Below are 15,983 nucleotides of genomic sequence, written 5' to 3' on the forward strand. Positions count from 1 at the left end.
TCAGATTGATTTTTTTTTTAAAAAAAACTTTTGTTCAGCTAGTTAACCCGGGGGTGTGGAGAGGCGGGAAAGCGCTCCTGCGGTCTTCTATTTACAGGGGTCTTCAAACTTGGCCCTTTTATGACTTGTGGACTTCAAGTCCCAGAATTCCTCAGTCAGGCATGCTGGCTAAGGAATTCTGGGAGTTGAAGTCCACAAGTCATAAAAGGGCCAAGTTTGAAGACCCCTGATTTTACGCTGTCAGGAAGCAAAGGCTCCCGCGGGGCGCACGCCCCCGTCCCTGAGCAAGGCCGCAAAGGGCTCGGTTCGCCCCACCCCCCGCCCGGCTACTTTTTCGTATCTTGGTTAAATCTGGCAGGGCGGGAAATTTAGGGCAAGTCTGTCTCGCTCGCTCTCTGCCTGCGGTAACAGCGGCAGGTGGTGGTTCTGGTGCCGGGAGGCGCATCGCAGCCAATCAATCACACGCGGAAGTGCGGCCGCCTGGAGCGCTCCGTGAGCTGGGAGCCTGAAAGGACGCCCCAAAGCAGGATGCGGCGGAGGGGCTCCCTCCGGCACAGCTCCTGAAGTTCGGTTAGCGGGCGAGGGCGTCGTAGATCCCAGCTAGGAGCGCTGGTCTCCGGGGCCTGTGGCACGAGAGGAGCGCCGGTCTCCCTCCACCATGCCGGTAAGAAGGCAGAAGGGAAGGTGGAGTGCGCGCAAAGGTAGCTTGGCGGGGCGGCAGCCCTAACTGGCTGAGCCACTTCGGGGGACTCCCGCTACCCCGGCCGAGTTGTCCCTTCAATCCCGGTGGATCGGGGCCCAGGGATCGTGCGGAGCGCGGCGAGGTGCCAAACACAAACGATTTGAGGTTCGGTTGAAAGTTTGGCGGGGACGGAAGTGGCGAATGAGATAAATAAGGAACTCCCGCAGGTAAAATGAACCGCGTCGGGCTCTTCAGGTATACCTTCAGATAGCTAAGATTGTGGCCTGCCGGTAGGCACCTGCAAGACGGGAATTGAGCTACGGCCCTATATTCCGCTTTTCCTGGAAACCAATCCACCCTGAACCGTGTCGGAATTACTACATCCGACAGCAGACACGTTTCTTGCGCCTTTTCGGTCTTTCTTCCTTCGCGTCGGATCGAATCCAGGACACATTTTGCAAGAATTTCTTTTCTACGTACTTGTTTGTAAGCAGACTTTTCGAGAGCCGGTTTAGAGTAATGAATGGTTAAGGCATCGCGCGGCTAGGCACTTTCTTTCAGCCTTAAGATAGAAGAAGGCAATAGCAAACCGCTTCTTAGAAATCTTGCCAAGAAAACTGGAGGGACTGGTCGAGGCAATCTCTGAGAAAGAAGAAAAAAATAAGCAGAGTGAAACATTTGTTACAGATACTTTGGTATAAGACAACTGTTGGAAGTTTCTCCCCGCCCTCAAAGTTCATGTTCTAGTTATGGCTGAAAATATGAACAATATTTTACATTTACTTAGAAAATTCTTTACTTAGGTTTCATATTACAACCGGAAGATTTTATAGAAAGATACCATTGGTTTATCATTTAAAACTATCCAACTGATTGATCATTCCCTGGAGAAAAACTATTAATTATGTTTATCAAGACAAATGCCATAGCTTACAGCTTAGAAGCTAGATTTCATTTGAATTGAATAGCTGTGCAGTCCAATCTTGCACATGTTTCCTTAGTTTGGTGAGTGTTACAAAAGTTTATTAGTTGTTTCACTATTTGATTAGCTAACTATCGTGATTTCAGGGAAGGTGACTGTTGATCAGAGGAACATAAAGATGGTTATCCACGCATGCAGTTAAAATTTCCCAAGAGTTTCATACCATTTTAGGCTGAGTTGGTGGTTTACATCACAGGCAGGTTCCTGAGGCTATACTTACTCTCTATTCTGGGCTATCTAATCCTTATTTGACACAGAGCTGTAGGAGCAGTCTGAAATAATAATAATAATAATAATAAAAAACAAAGTTTATATAACTAGAGATCAGTGTACAAAACCCAGTCTTAGTAGTATTTCCTTTTGTTTGAATCATCTTTCTGTTAGAAACATTGGAAATCAAATAGCATTATTACACATTGCATTTATATACCATACTAGGGTATAATTACTCTTCTCACCAGCACTAAGACTATCATATCTGCACTGCAAACATTCAGAGGCTCAAAAGATGGCAACAGAATTAAGCATATATTTGTAGAGCTCGCTTATTGGCTAGTTGTTTTACAGTCATTTGAAGTTATGATTGCCACAGAACAGGTGCTTTAGAGCAGGGCTTTTCAACCAGTGGTACGGGTACCACCTGTGGTACATTGGCACCTGGCAAGTGGTACGTGACCATCCTAGAAAAGTGGTAGTGGGGGAGGGGAATGAGCTGAACCAGTGGCAGCACCACACAAGCCTGGAGCTGCAGGGCTGTTAGGGTTCAGTGAAAGCACCTGGATCAGCACTTCTTTGGGGCTGTCAGGGCTCAGTGGAAGTGCCAGGATCGGTGCCAGGCTCCAGCTGGAGCTCGGTGCTGATCCTGGAGCTTCTGAGCCCAGAAGAAGCACCGATCAACTGCAATGTTGCAGCATCTCCAGGGTCTTGTGATTTACATCAGGTGCTTGGCAACTGATTCATATTTATGACAGTCACAGTATCCCAGGGTCATGTGAAGTGACCAAAACCTGCTGCAACCACCCAGCAGACGGGGGGAATAAAAACCAAACACCCCCACCCCACCCCTGCTGCCCATCCTCAACAGAAATGCTCACAATGAAAATCTCGGACAGGAGGAAGAGTGCCGCTAGGCGGGCACGCTGTGCTTAGCTGTGGCTTGGGGGGCACTTTTTTCAGTGCCATTGTAACTTTGAACAGTCACTAACTGAATTGTTGTAAGTCGAGGACTATCTGTACTTCATCACTTTTTTTTACTTTTTTTTTGGTCATCAAGTTTTTGACACCTTGCTAGGCGACTGGTGGTACTCGGATGTTGCCATATCCTAAAAGTGGTACAATGGGTGAAAAGGTTGAAAAGCCCTGCTTTAGAGCCTATTTATTATAGCCCATCTGGCTGTCACGTGACCACAGATTGGGTGAGTCAGCTTTATGACCTGTCAAGGCATTCCATGGTCATGTGACCAGGATTTATGATTTTTTTTGTGCTGGTTTAGATTATCCTCTAGAACAATATTTCTTAAACTTCTTTGAGGACTCTTTCTTATTTTTTAAAGTTTTGGAGGACCCCAAAAGAGGTTAATGTGGACATTAAACTACTCTTCTCCATGGATTACCAACTATAACAGCTAGCTTCCTGTAATATGCTAACACACAGGGTAAATATGCTAAAATGCATAGGGCAAATATTGGCTCAACTATTTTGCAGTTTACCTACAGATAGATTGTAAATTGTAAATCAGATTATACCTGATCAAATTACAGTGGTTTATAGAACAGTATAATAAATAGCATGCATTTTCCATTTTCAGTTTCACTTTATATTATTTTAATCATGTTTGACCTACCTTCTCATAACTTTCTCATCTATCCTGCCTATAAGCTTTGAACTGTGTTATGAATCTCAATTAATTTAACACATTTTAGCAAATCTTGGTCCTTTGAGTCACAGAGAGAAGGAAATATTTAGTTTTGAATAGAAATTGGGTTCAAATGATAAGCTGAAATTATGAAAAGTTTTCAAGGTTTAAAATAACCTTTTAAAATACAATTATTAATGGAGACTGATGAACGATGGCCAAATAAAAACTCCAGACAACTAAAACACCTACTATATTTTGTACTTTAGACACAAAGTAGGCAAAATATTGAATTGCTAACAATAATACGTTTGCTGAATAATTGAGAAAGCCAAATATTATCTTTAAAGAAATTTATTTGTATTTCATTGATTATAGAAGGGTCTTTGATTGTGTTAACCGTGTCCATCTGTGGAATGTCCTTAGGAAAATGGGAATCACAGAACATCGAATTGTCTCATGCAAAATCCCACACCCAGGATGGAAACAGACTGGCTCCTGATCAGCAAAGGAGTGAGATGAAGCTGTGCACTCTCTCCTTATTTATTATATTTATACTCTGAATATATATAGAGGAAAGCTGGACGGAAGAAGATAAACAATGTGATTTTAATTCGGAAGGAAGAAACAGGAATAACCTGTCCAATGCTAATAAAACTACCCTGATTGCTGAAAATGCAAATGAACTGCAAGTTCTAATAACAAAAACCAAGGAGCATAGCAAGAATTAAAATTAAATACAAATAAGACCAAACTAGTGAGAGCAACATAGCAACAAGTCTAAGGAATGATAATGAAGACCTTCTCATGGACCTTCTGATTTTTAGGATGACCTATCAGCAGTAAAGGAAAGAAATATACTAGCCATTAGTATAGTTTGGTAGAGTGGCCATGAAGGCCTTGGAAATAAATACTTAGATGCTGTGATGTCTCTATGTCTACAAAGATCAGAATAATTCAAGCAATAGTTTTCCTGTGACACTCTGTAGAAGTGAAAGTTGGACTTTGAAGAAGTAGGATGAAAAGAATATTAAAACCCTTGAACTTTCTGTTGGGAAGACTTCTGAAAATAGCATGGATAGCTAAGAAAACAAAAAGTGATTTATATAACACTAATCAACCCAGAATTTTTACTTAAGGCACAAATGACCAGGCTAAAATTATTGTACTTTAGGTGCATTTTGCAAATTTCTTGAGAAGTTTAAAAGGTGAGGAAATGTGGAAGGAAAGAAGAGGACAATCAGCATTATACACCCAGTGATGATGTGTGTATATCAGTGGAAGACTGATTTGGGACACATGATCTGGACAAGTTTTATGAAAGTGAGCATTAAGTGTTAATACTGACTTGATTCAGTCAATGAAAACAGCATGGTGGTTTGCAAAAGAGATTGATGACAATTCAGAGAAACAAACAGAAAATAGACTTTAGCTACAGGAAATCATAAATCTGGCTCACACTGGTCGTACCTTGCTTATAATTCTTACTCTGCTTGATGCTTCGTTGCTACCCCAGTGACTTTTTCAAGTATCAAGTTTTTCTCTTCCCTACACGTGTAGTCTCCCAGCATTCTCTACATCTAGTGCCTGAGTGTAAAAATGGATGAAATAATCATTTAAATGTTGAAATGGATTACATGTCCAAAGTAAGGTTGATAACAATTCAGTTCTATCTTTTGAAGATCCCAACACCACCGCACATCTCACCAAAAGTATCAGAGACATCATCTCTACACATTGTTCAGCTATTCTTTTCTGGCACGGCTGTCAAACTTGATAATTGCATAAGAGACAGACATTCCCAAAGCAACATTTCCTCTGAATTCATAATACTAAAAAAAATTCGATACTGCTATAGTAACTTTTATCTTAATTGTAGTAATTAGTTTAAATGCAACCAGACTTGTTTCTCTAACCATAGATCACAGTGCTGATGATAATTAAATGTAGTTATTTATTTAGAGAGACCTACTCACAGCCAGCTTGCTAGAGGATATCTATCTTGAGATTACACAATGCAGTGGCTGCATCATCTATTGTTTGCTGCAGTGTTCCCCTTACACAGTGCAGTGGAGTATAGTCCACTAAATTTCATGAATCAGAAATTTATTAAAGCCAGTGCACACATAGGGACACAGCAATATTATCCAACTAGATAAGTCGATAGTGAACTGAACTTCTTAGCATACAAAAGACATAGTTTTATAAAGACTAATGCAGTAGTTTGATAAAGACTAATGCAGTAATAATAGCAATTATTGTTCCCTAAACCAGCATGTGATTCTGAAATATAGAAGAATCTATAGAAATATAGAAGAGAATCCCCTAGCAATGAATTGCTGAAGAGAGTTCTTCTAATCTCATTTTCTGTCATGGTATCCCTCACTTCCCCAGCCTTTTTCTTACACTTGGTGCTAAGCTGTGAAATAGTTTGTTTATTTTTTCTTGACATCTTGGTTCTTGTGAGAAGTTAGTTATATAGTACTTCATGATAGTTAAGTAAATCATCACTTAGTGCAAGATGTACACTCAGCCACCCATCCCTAAACAGCTTTCTGTGTTTCTCCTGTTGCAGCTTCTTCATTTGTCAACTGGCCTGTCTTGGGATTTTTCCCGATAGAGTATTTTTCATCAATTCAGTATTTTCCCCCCAAAATATTATTATTATTATTATGTGATCCTCAGGAGAAATTCAAGCCTTATCTCTTTCTTGGGTGTGAATGGTGCAATTTTGCTTACACAAGGAATTTTTCAGAGAAGCAGCTTGCTATTAATCATACAAAAGTCACATTTTCAAAGTGTTCTTGTCCAAAGTATTCTTATTCATAGTTCATGTCATATATTTTTTTGCAGAATTTTCTATTTTATTTCATCCCATTCTACTCTATTGTATTCCCCCATTCTTTTCCTGTTTCCCACACTAATAGCTGGGCAGAATTTCATGCTTGCTGATTTTGCTCTGTACTCAGTAGATTGGATCCCTCTCCCCTTAACGAAACCTGCCATTTCCACTTTTTTGTGTGAATGGAGTATATAAATACTTATTATATGCTGGAACAAAACAATGTCAATGCAAGTTAGTATATTCTCTTTAAAAATGTGCTCTATAGAAGAAATGAATCATTGTTTCTCAGGAATAATTTCTGTTGCATCCTATTTCTATTCATCTTAAAAGAAAAAAAACACAAATGTCCAAACAACAAGGAATATGGGTGTGGGCAATCACTTGCTGAGCATAATCTGAAACTGCTCTATAAGCAACTGGAGATGAGCCTATCAAGAGGCCAAAGAGGCATTACGGTAATCTGGACACATTCTGAATACACGATACATTCCCCATGTAGCCCCTGGAAGTGGCATTCCTAGTCTTTATGCATTCTGTCAGGATTGGCAAATGTCCCGAATGAAGCTCGAGATCAGCCCTCCCAGAATACTGTAGATCAGTTAGCACTAGAGGTGGGAAAAGTTGAAGGACAAATCTTTTTGTCATCATCTGATAGTGTCTCAAAGATCTTTAGGGCTTCTTGAAGGCAAAGCTGTAGAATAATGGTTCTGATTGGATGAATCTGCTCAGTGGGTTAGGACGCTGAGCTTGTCGATCAGAAGGTTGGCAGTTTGGCGGGTCGAATCCGTGTAACAGAGTTAGCGCCTGTTACTCGTCCCAGCTTCTGCCAACCTAGCAGTTCGAAAGCACGTAAAAATGCAAGTAGAAAAATAGGGACCACTATGGTGGGAAGGTAACAGCGCTCCATGCGCCTTTGGCTTCTAGTCAAGCCGGCCACATGACCATGGAGACATCCTCGGACAAGCGCTGGCTCTTCGGCTTTGAAATGGAGACGAGCACCGGCCCCTAGAGTTGGAAACGACTAGCACGCATGTGCGGGGGAACCTTTACCTTTACTTTATTTTTCCTAAGTGGTGGGTTGTGGGTTATGTGATGTTGGCTTGGAAGAAAGCCTCTACATAAGAGATCCTGGTATGCATAGAAAACTTTGACTGTGCTTGGGGAAAAAGTGGAATTAGTTGCCCTTGTGGCATTGTGGTGAAAATAAATGCTCAAACAGAGTGATGTGTAATTGACTATATGCTGGAGATTATATTCATAGTTTCCAATTTACGTAAGAGGATTTATAATGTAGCATCTTATGTGGATAGATATTTTAATCCAATACATTTCATGTCATTTCTCAGAGAATTTTATGAATGCTATTTTGATGTTCAGAAATGCCATTGTTATCCTGGAAATGGCATTGCCTGCTTTTTGCTTTGTATTTTCTGCTCAGTTGTATATCTGCCCCCCAAATAATAAATTGCAAACCAGAGAACCTGGTCCTTTCAAAGGGAAAGTGATTTTTCAAAGATGCAATTTCCTGTTTTATAAAAAATGATGGTCAAAACATTCTTTAGGTAAGGAAAATATATAAAACATTATTTTAAGACTGTTGCTGGGTTCCCACATTGCACTACTACACCATTCATCAAGGCTTACAGAACTTGACTCATAACTGAAGTTCATGTAATAAGCTCAAACTGCACTACAGTCAGCAGGATATATGAATCCAATATGTAGCAAAACAACAACTACAAAAGCTTATTCATTGGTCACACTGTCCCGCAATTCTGAGAGTTCTGATCTCAGTACAATTTAAGAACCCTAGATGAGAGAAAGTTCAATAAAATCTGTTTGAAATTATACTGAAATAGTGATTGGGCTGCACAAATTCCAACAAAAGTAATCAATAATAAACCATACTTGTTTGCTAAGATCTAGTGGGGTTGGACTAGACTCCAAGGTTCCTCCCAACTCTGTTATTCTATTCTATTCTATTCTATTCTATTCTATTCTATTCTATTCTATTCTATTCTATTCTATTCTATTCTATTCTATTCTATTCTATTCTATTCTATTCTATTCTATTTTTCAGATCTGATACTAATAGCCATAGTAGTAGCCAAGACAAGTGTAAGTATAGTTCAGATACTAATAATACTTGACGGTCCTGTTTTGGCAAAGCAATACATCAAGTTATAGTTGCCAACATATAATATAAATATAAAATGATGTAATTTTTTGCTGATACCTTTTCTTCCTAAAATATGTTTTGACATTTGGTTACTATCCTTATTTTTGCTGCAGTAACAACTGAGGGTGATTTAAAAGAAGTTATGTTCAAGTTGTGGGCATACATATTTCTTTCATATCAGATGTGCCGAAATAATTTGTTTTTGAAACACTGCTAAAGTAGGGTAACATTCAATGTTTTGAAAACAAATTTCCTCTGGAGGACACTTTCACATTAGGGCTGTTACTTGCAACACTTTTGTTGTGCCTGCTTCTTTGTTTTTTTTTTTCATTAGAAGTGTTCTCCCTCTAACAAGCAGATCTTTCTGATGCAATCAAATATGGTAGGCTGAATTCTTACATCACACACAGTGTGGTTTCTTTGGTCTGAGTTTTGTAGGTTAGTGCTGTGGTTGCAAATCAAGATTTATGGTATCATGCATTATGTGAAACTAAATGATTGAATGCAATATGTAGATCAGGCTATTGAGATGAAACCAATGATATCTGCTTAGTAAGACTCAGCGAAGACTTAATATAATACCTAGGAGTAAAACTTTGCCGGGGGGAGGAAAAAAGTGGGCAATTATGGTTGGAAATGTTGTACATCAAAACAAAACTATGACATGGATACGGTTAGCATAAAAGAAAAACTTCTTTGACCATTGCTATCTTTTCCAGGATGAAATTCCATTGATGCCTTTATCCCCTTCGCAAGACTATGAAGGACTGATACCAGTAAGTTATAGATCTGCGACTTTGGTTTAGAAGCCTTTAAAAATAATTTTGAAAGTGGATCTAAGGAACACTTTTATTCTAATCTTAAACATAGATTTAATTCTTTATCTGCATATTCATTCATTCATTCATTCATTCATTCATTCATTCATTCATTCATTCCCTGCCTTTATTATTACTACAAGTAATTCAAAGTAGCAAACATATTCAACACATCTTCCTCCTCCTATTGTCTCTACAACAAGAACTCGGTGAGGTGAGGTGAGCCGAGAGAGTGACTGGACTGGAGATTGTATATATTTCAAATTGCATTTAAAAAAAAAATTGCAGTTATGATAGGGATCAATCCAAAATATTCTAATGCAATTATTTTGGCCTCACTTGTTTCACAGCTGCTACTGTTTTTAAACTGAATAGAAATTACTCAACTGGAATGCCTGTGTCATTTAATTCAATTCACTGCTAGGGACTCAAAGAGGGACAATACTTTCAAAGGGCAGCACTTTGTTGAATTTATCATGCTAATTGTTTGGACTTGTTTCTTAACGTTTTATAATGTTGTTTTTGTAATTGTTCATAATTGTTTTCCACAGTCCCAGGCAAGGCAGTTGCTATTCAATGTGTAATGTATTGGGCTTGCTTTGTTGGGGGAACACCACATGGTAATTGCTGGAAGGCTGTTTGAGCAGGGAAGCTAGCTAACGGCTCCCAGCTCCTCAGACAACCAGTTGGTTGCCCCTAGGGTGGCAATAGGTTGCTTCAAACCTATTGGCCGCCACCTAGGGGCCAGGGTATAAATTGCTGCATCTGCAGCCCTGTTTTCTAGTTCAGATCCTGCAAGCAATAAACCATGGTCTTTGCTGAACTCACTTGCCTCGTCCATTCCTGCGCAACGAACCCAGTACACAACACAATGAATGATGGTATTCATGGGAAGTCCTTTAATGAAGATCTGAGGAGTATTCAGTTTTCTTATGTGCAAAAAAATCTACAATTTGCTGTTTCAGATTTACTTTCTACCTGTAAAACCAGGGTTTTTTGGCACATTCTCAGATTATAGTCATTAATTTTATCCAGGAGGTACTTCAGGTTATGGGAGGGATGTTAAACCTAACCCTGTAAGTAAAATATGTGGGAAATGGAAAGAAATAAGTATGTGTTAAGATTTGTTAATGCGAGGGTTAGCAGGCAAACTGTCTGAATGCACTGACTTGGTAGAATTTCCATCTTTTAAAAAAGGTTAACATCTTATTCAACCCAGAATTACACATTGTACACTATATAATGGCAGGGTGGTTATATCATGGCTTATCTTTACAAGGCTTACTAGACAAACCTCTCCTCAACTAGGAATTCTCAAAGTGTAAGTCATGACTTCTGGAGAACTGCAAGCAAAATGAGGGAGCTGCAGTTCCTTCCCCTTTGCTAGAATGCAGAATGTAGACACTGGTGCTCTCCCTCAATGTCCTTTATGCTCACAGCAATAGTTTCTCCTGAGTGCTACCAGTAAGGCAACTCAACCAGAGCCAAGGCCAGGGGTCTTCAAACGTGGCCCTGTTATGACTTGTGGACTTCAACTCCCAGAATTCCTCCCAGAATTCCTCAGCCAAGGCATTCTGATCTAATCTCAGTTTCTCCTTTCCTAGGTGTGGCTCTTTTCCCTGAAAGATTGCACAAGGTACCAAGCCAGCACACTCATTCTAGAAAGCAAAACTATGCTGGCCTCATGACGTGTCAGCCTTCTCTGAGAAGCAGAACAGTGTGCCTGAAGTGGCTGTGCAGGTGCAGGAGCAGGACAGAAACTTTCTAATTGGCAAAGGGGAAATTTATAGATACTTAGACGTACACATGCACAAGTGCAGCCCTGTTGGGGCAAATGAATCATCATGAGATCAAACCAAGGGTGATATAAACACAGAAGTATAAACCTTCCTTCCCCTTCCCCATTCAAGGATGGTAGACAAGAGAAGACAATGAAGGTAGAATATAAGTTTAAGTTTAAGTTTATTGAATTTATATACCGCCCTTTTCCCATAGGACTCAGGGCGGTTTACAAAGTATTTAAAAGCATCAATACAATACAAGAGTTAAAAACAGTTAAAATAATTAAATTTGATCCCTGAAAAAAAACAAAAACCTCTCAGCCTGGGCCGGAAAGCTCAAAGAGCCAGGTCTTCAGGTCCCGGCGGAATGACCGAAGGTCAGGGGCAGTCCTAAGCTCCACGGGCAGCTGGTTCCAAAGGGCAGGTGCACCCACTGAGAAGGCCCTCCCCCTGGGTGTTATCCTCCGGCAGAATGTAGATAACACTTACACACATATCATACAATGGAAGTTACATGGCAAACAATAAATAACAGAAACCTTAGCTTAGCATTCAAGATACAAAACATGTATAAAACTTCCACAACTACAGGAAGTATGAATACTCGGACACATGGCACAATCAAATCCTGCATCCAACCATTCGCAGAGAATTTACCACCTCAGGTCATATATTTGTGTGTATGTGTGTACTGAGAAGTACAGGGCAGATTGCCAATGCTCCACTTTAGGATATGTGAAAGAAGGGTCAAGGGATGGGGCTTTAGACTGGAGCAATTGCTAACATTCTGGACCACTACAACTGCCTCTCCCATAGGGATGCATGAGGACATTTTTCAGGATTTTTTTCTCCGAAGACACAAGCCTGATCAGATATAATTTCAAACTCTTTCTTTGTTTTGCCATCTCCCCTCCCCAAACAACAACAACAACAACAACAACAACACACACTTATTCCTGGTTGGGAAAAGTTATTGTACCATCAGATTCTGGATCATCTTTACATAGTTTATTTCCAAATGTTTGTTCAGTGGAAAAGAATAAAAAGGCTTAGAACTAAGGCAGACATGTCAAACTCGTGACGTCATGTGACGTCGTGCAACATATCGGAGCATTTTCACCATTGCCGGCAATGGGGTGGGTGCGGCTTCTAGATGACACATCCAGCCCACGGGCTGGCAGTTTGACACCCCTGAGCTAAGGGAATTCATCTGGATTTGTTAATGATGAGGGTGTTCAGGCATTGTCTGCTACATCAATTGTGTTAGAGAACTTGGAATTCTGCAGCTATCTGAACACCATCTTTAATTCAATCAGAATAGAGAATTCAGTCAGAATAAAGCTGGAAGGGACCTTGAAGGTGTTCTAGTCCAAACCCCTGCTCAATTAGGAGAACATATATCATTTCAGACAAGTGACTGTCCAGCCTCTTCTTAAAAATCTCCAATAATGAAGCACCCAGAACATCTGAAGGCTAGCTGTTCCACTGGTTAATTGTCCTCACTGTTAGGAAATTTCTCCTTAATTCCAGGTTCCAGTTTCCATCCATTGTTTCTTGTCTTGCCTTCTGGTGCTTTAGAAAAATACCTTTACCTGTGCCTTGAATGGCTGTACATTCCATCTTAAAGATAAGTCAGAAATCACAAAGGTCATAGCTTCGGGCAGTGATTAATTCTTTCTCAAGTTTCAGCTATATTGAAATTACTGGATGTTGTCTCTCCTGTACCTTGATTAAACAAGATTAAAGAACCAATTTATGGGCTATTTTTACACTACCATTAACCTTGGATAGATTTCGAGAATCACTCACAGAATTTTATAGGGCACTGATCTTCCAGCTGGAACATACCCTTAATTGGTAATCCATGTTTCCATTTTTTCCTTACCAAGAAAACTCCCTTAAGATATTGAGGAAAAGAAGCAATATCTATGCAATGCATTTGATTGGTAGCACCAATACTTCCTCAGATAAGTTTCATCTAGATTTAGCACTGTATCCTTTGGAATTATTATTTTAAAATTCAAATTCATTTGTTTTCCCCAGAGAGAATTAGCTCAAGATACTATGACCCAAGGGAAAAAAATAAAAATAAAAAATACTTCCCCAATTTTTCATTTTTAAAAAAAATCCCTAAATAAACCTCACATCATAAACCTTCTAAGTGTTAAGATATCCATTAAATAATAGTTTTCTATTTTAAAAAAATGACAATCATTTTTATAATGTTGCTATGAAAACTACCCAAATGTAATTGCCATTAGGAATCAAGCTTGGCTGCAGAAATCTTTACTTTTTAGCTTGATACTCTTTGTGGCTTTTAAAAATGGCTGAAAAGCCTCAGCATAAATGTAAGAAATCTAACCAGAGTATTTTGCCATTAAATAAAGGCTTTTTAATTACTTACATATAGTACCATATCTTAATTGATCATACGTGAACCCACTAATTCTTATAAAAATCAAGGGAATGTTCACTTTTTTGACATTTTGCAAAGAAATCCTATGTAGCAAGAACTATATTACATTCCCCCCCAAAAAAGAATAGCTGTCAGACAAAAATTTCCACTCTTACGGGCAATTCTTGGATCTTTGAGTGCTATACATCATCCATAATATATTTATTTCTTCTTTAGCAGTTCATCTATCAAAATGAGACCATTATTGCACTTTTTGGATAAACAAGAAAATCCACTGAATGTCAATAAAAATGATGGTATACTGAATGTTCTATTTCAATAAATATAGCATCATCGTAAAAAATAATTTTTTAAATTAAGTATTTTTTGGATTTTTAAAAATAAAGCAAAACAACGTCAGAATGATTTTTATCATTTCCTCAGGGATTTCTATGTATTGGCTGTTTGAATTTTAAAAAAGGTATGAGCAGGACTTGCATAGGTTCAATTAATCTATTCAATGCTTCATTAAATATTTTGAACTATCATGTTGGCTTAGTTTGCTTGACATTCTCATGCTGCACTGATATTTTACTGATTTTACTGATATTTTATTTTGCATTGAAAAAGAGGAACTAATTATTAGGAATGGATGAACTGCTGGCAGGGGGGTTCAAAATCTGCAAGATGGAAGGAGCATTAAGGAAGTCTGCCCCTTTTGTATATGTGTGTGGTGTTGTTCTGTTCACCATCTTACAGGTTTTGTCTCTCTCCTAAATACCCTTCCCAGTAAGAATCTTTAGTGAAGAAAATATGATCTGGAGGAATATAACGCTCAAGGTTGAGAAGCAACATCATGTAGCTCAGTGATGGTGAACCTTTTAGAGACCGAATGCCCAAACTGCAACCCAAAACTCACTTATTTATCACAAAGTGCCAACACGACAATTTAATCTGAATACTGAGGTTTTAGTTTAGAAAAAACAACTCATACATTAACATCTTTTGTCTTAAAAGAAAAACACAATAACAAAGCTTTCAATGATACAAACAACTTTTTACTGAAAGGTAAAAGTTTGCATTTGGCATGCTTTTGAACAATTAACGCGATTTTTGCTGTTCTATGCATGCTGATAATTTGTCTAACCTTGGCTTATACTTTGTAAGTTTGAGAGCAACACATGCAGCACTCAGGTCATATGTTAGTCTGTTTCTGGTGTCAGATTTGATATAATTCAAAGCTGAAAACAGAGCGCTCACTCCAGAGGCTTGTTTTGGCTAGAAAGGGGCTTGAGAAATGGCTTTTTCCTGAGAAAACGTAGCCAAAGAGTGAGGCGTGTGTGCCCACAGAGAGGGTTCCGAGTGCCTCCTCTGGCACATGTGCCATAGGTTCACCACCACTGATGTAGCTTTTTTAGAACATTCATTTTTTTTCTGAAAGGAGCTAGGGTTCCTCATGTGGAAGAAGAAATGTAGCAATAAAGTGAGACAAGACAGATGGAAGGATGGATTATTTAAATAAATGGATGGAGAAGAAATGTTTCACTTTCCAGTGATCTTTTCTAGCAGCCTTTTTTGAAGGGGAAAAAATGAAGAGAGAAAAAACTTCAATAAAAGAAATGCATTTCAAAATATTTTGCAGTTGCAGAATAGCAAAGAAGAAAGAATAAGAAAGGTGACAGTTAGAAAGCTTTGATAAATGGTTCTGATTGGAAACCAGTAATATAGATATTTGGGAGAAATGAAGATATCTCGAGAAGGTGGGTGGGAAACTAGACAGAAATGACTTTTCTGACATCAGAAATAGACTTACTTGTAATCTATACACGCTCCTTTGAGAGTTATTCCATGGAAACTCTTTAGAATTTGAATGGGAATACATATTGTAATGAAGTATTATATTTTGATTATATGAAATGTAATCAGTTATGGATATGTGTATTCAAATTGTTTGATTAGATATTATCTTCTAGAATAATTCCATTCTCCTTTCACTTTTTTTTCAGTTTCTTCCTTGTATTGGTTGTCATTGTATGCTTATTCAGTGCGCTGAATTTTCACAAGATTATTTTCATACACCACCCAAAAAGTTATTGTTTGGTTGATGATCTTTCTTTCTTTCTTTCTTTCTTTCTTTCTTTCTTTCTTTCTTTCTTTCTTTCTTTCTTTCTTTCTTTCTTTCTTTCTTTCTTCTTTCCTTCCTTCCTTCCTTCCTTCCTTCCTTCCTTCCTTCCTTTCTTTCTTTCTTTCTTTCTTTCTTTCTTTCTTTCTTTCTTTCTTTCTCTCTTTCTCTCTTTTTTTCTTTCTTTCGAGTTTGGAAACCTCAGGGCTTGGTTGATTCTAAGCTAGTGAGACTGTAATTATGTATTCTAATTCAATCTGCTTTAACATGTTTTAAATCATAGTGCTTCTTCTTTCTTTGAGGCATAGTCAAAAGCTGACCCA

The 15,983-nt window shown here is 38.7% G+C and overlaps 1 protein-coding gene across 2 annotated transcripts in view; it reads left to right on the forward strand.

Moving 5' to 3' along the window:
• Positions 1-445: 445 nt before the first annotated feature.
• The window catches only part of ANO9 (anoctamin 9), a 56,563-nt gene continuing 41,025 nt past the window's right edge, over positions 446-15,983 (forward strand). The window contains exons 1-2 of one of the 2 annotated variants that reach the window (XM_083348977.1): positions 446-664; positions 9,264-9,320. In XM_083348977.1, coding sequence (XP_083205103.1) covers positions 659-664; positions 9,264-9,320 — 63 coding nt within the window. In that variant the 5' untranslated portion in view covers positions 446-658. Of the gene's footprint in view, positions 665-793; positions 910-9,263; positions 9,321-15,983 lie in introns of those variants that run through there. The other variant, XM_083348978.1, reaches the window with a different exon arrangement.

The sequence above is a fragment of the Vipera ursinii genome (assembly GCF_947247035.1).
Source record: "Vipera ursinii genome assembly, chromosome: 1".
Lineage (NCBI taxonomy): Eukaryota > Metazoa > Chordata > Lepidosauria > Squamata > Viperidae > Vipera > Vipera ursinii.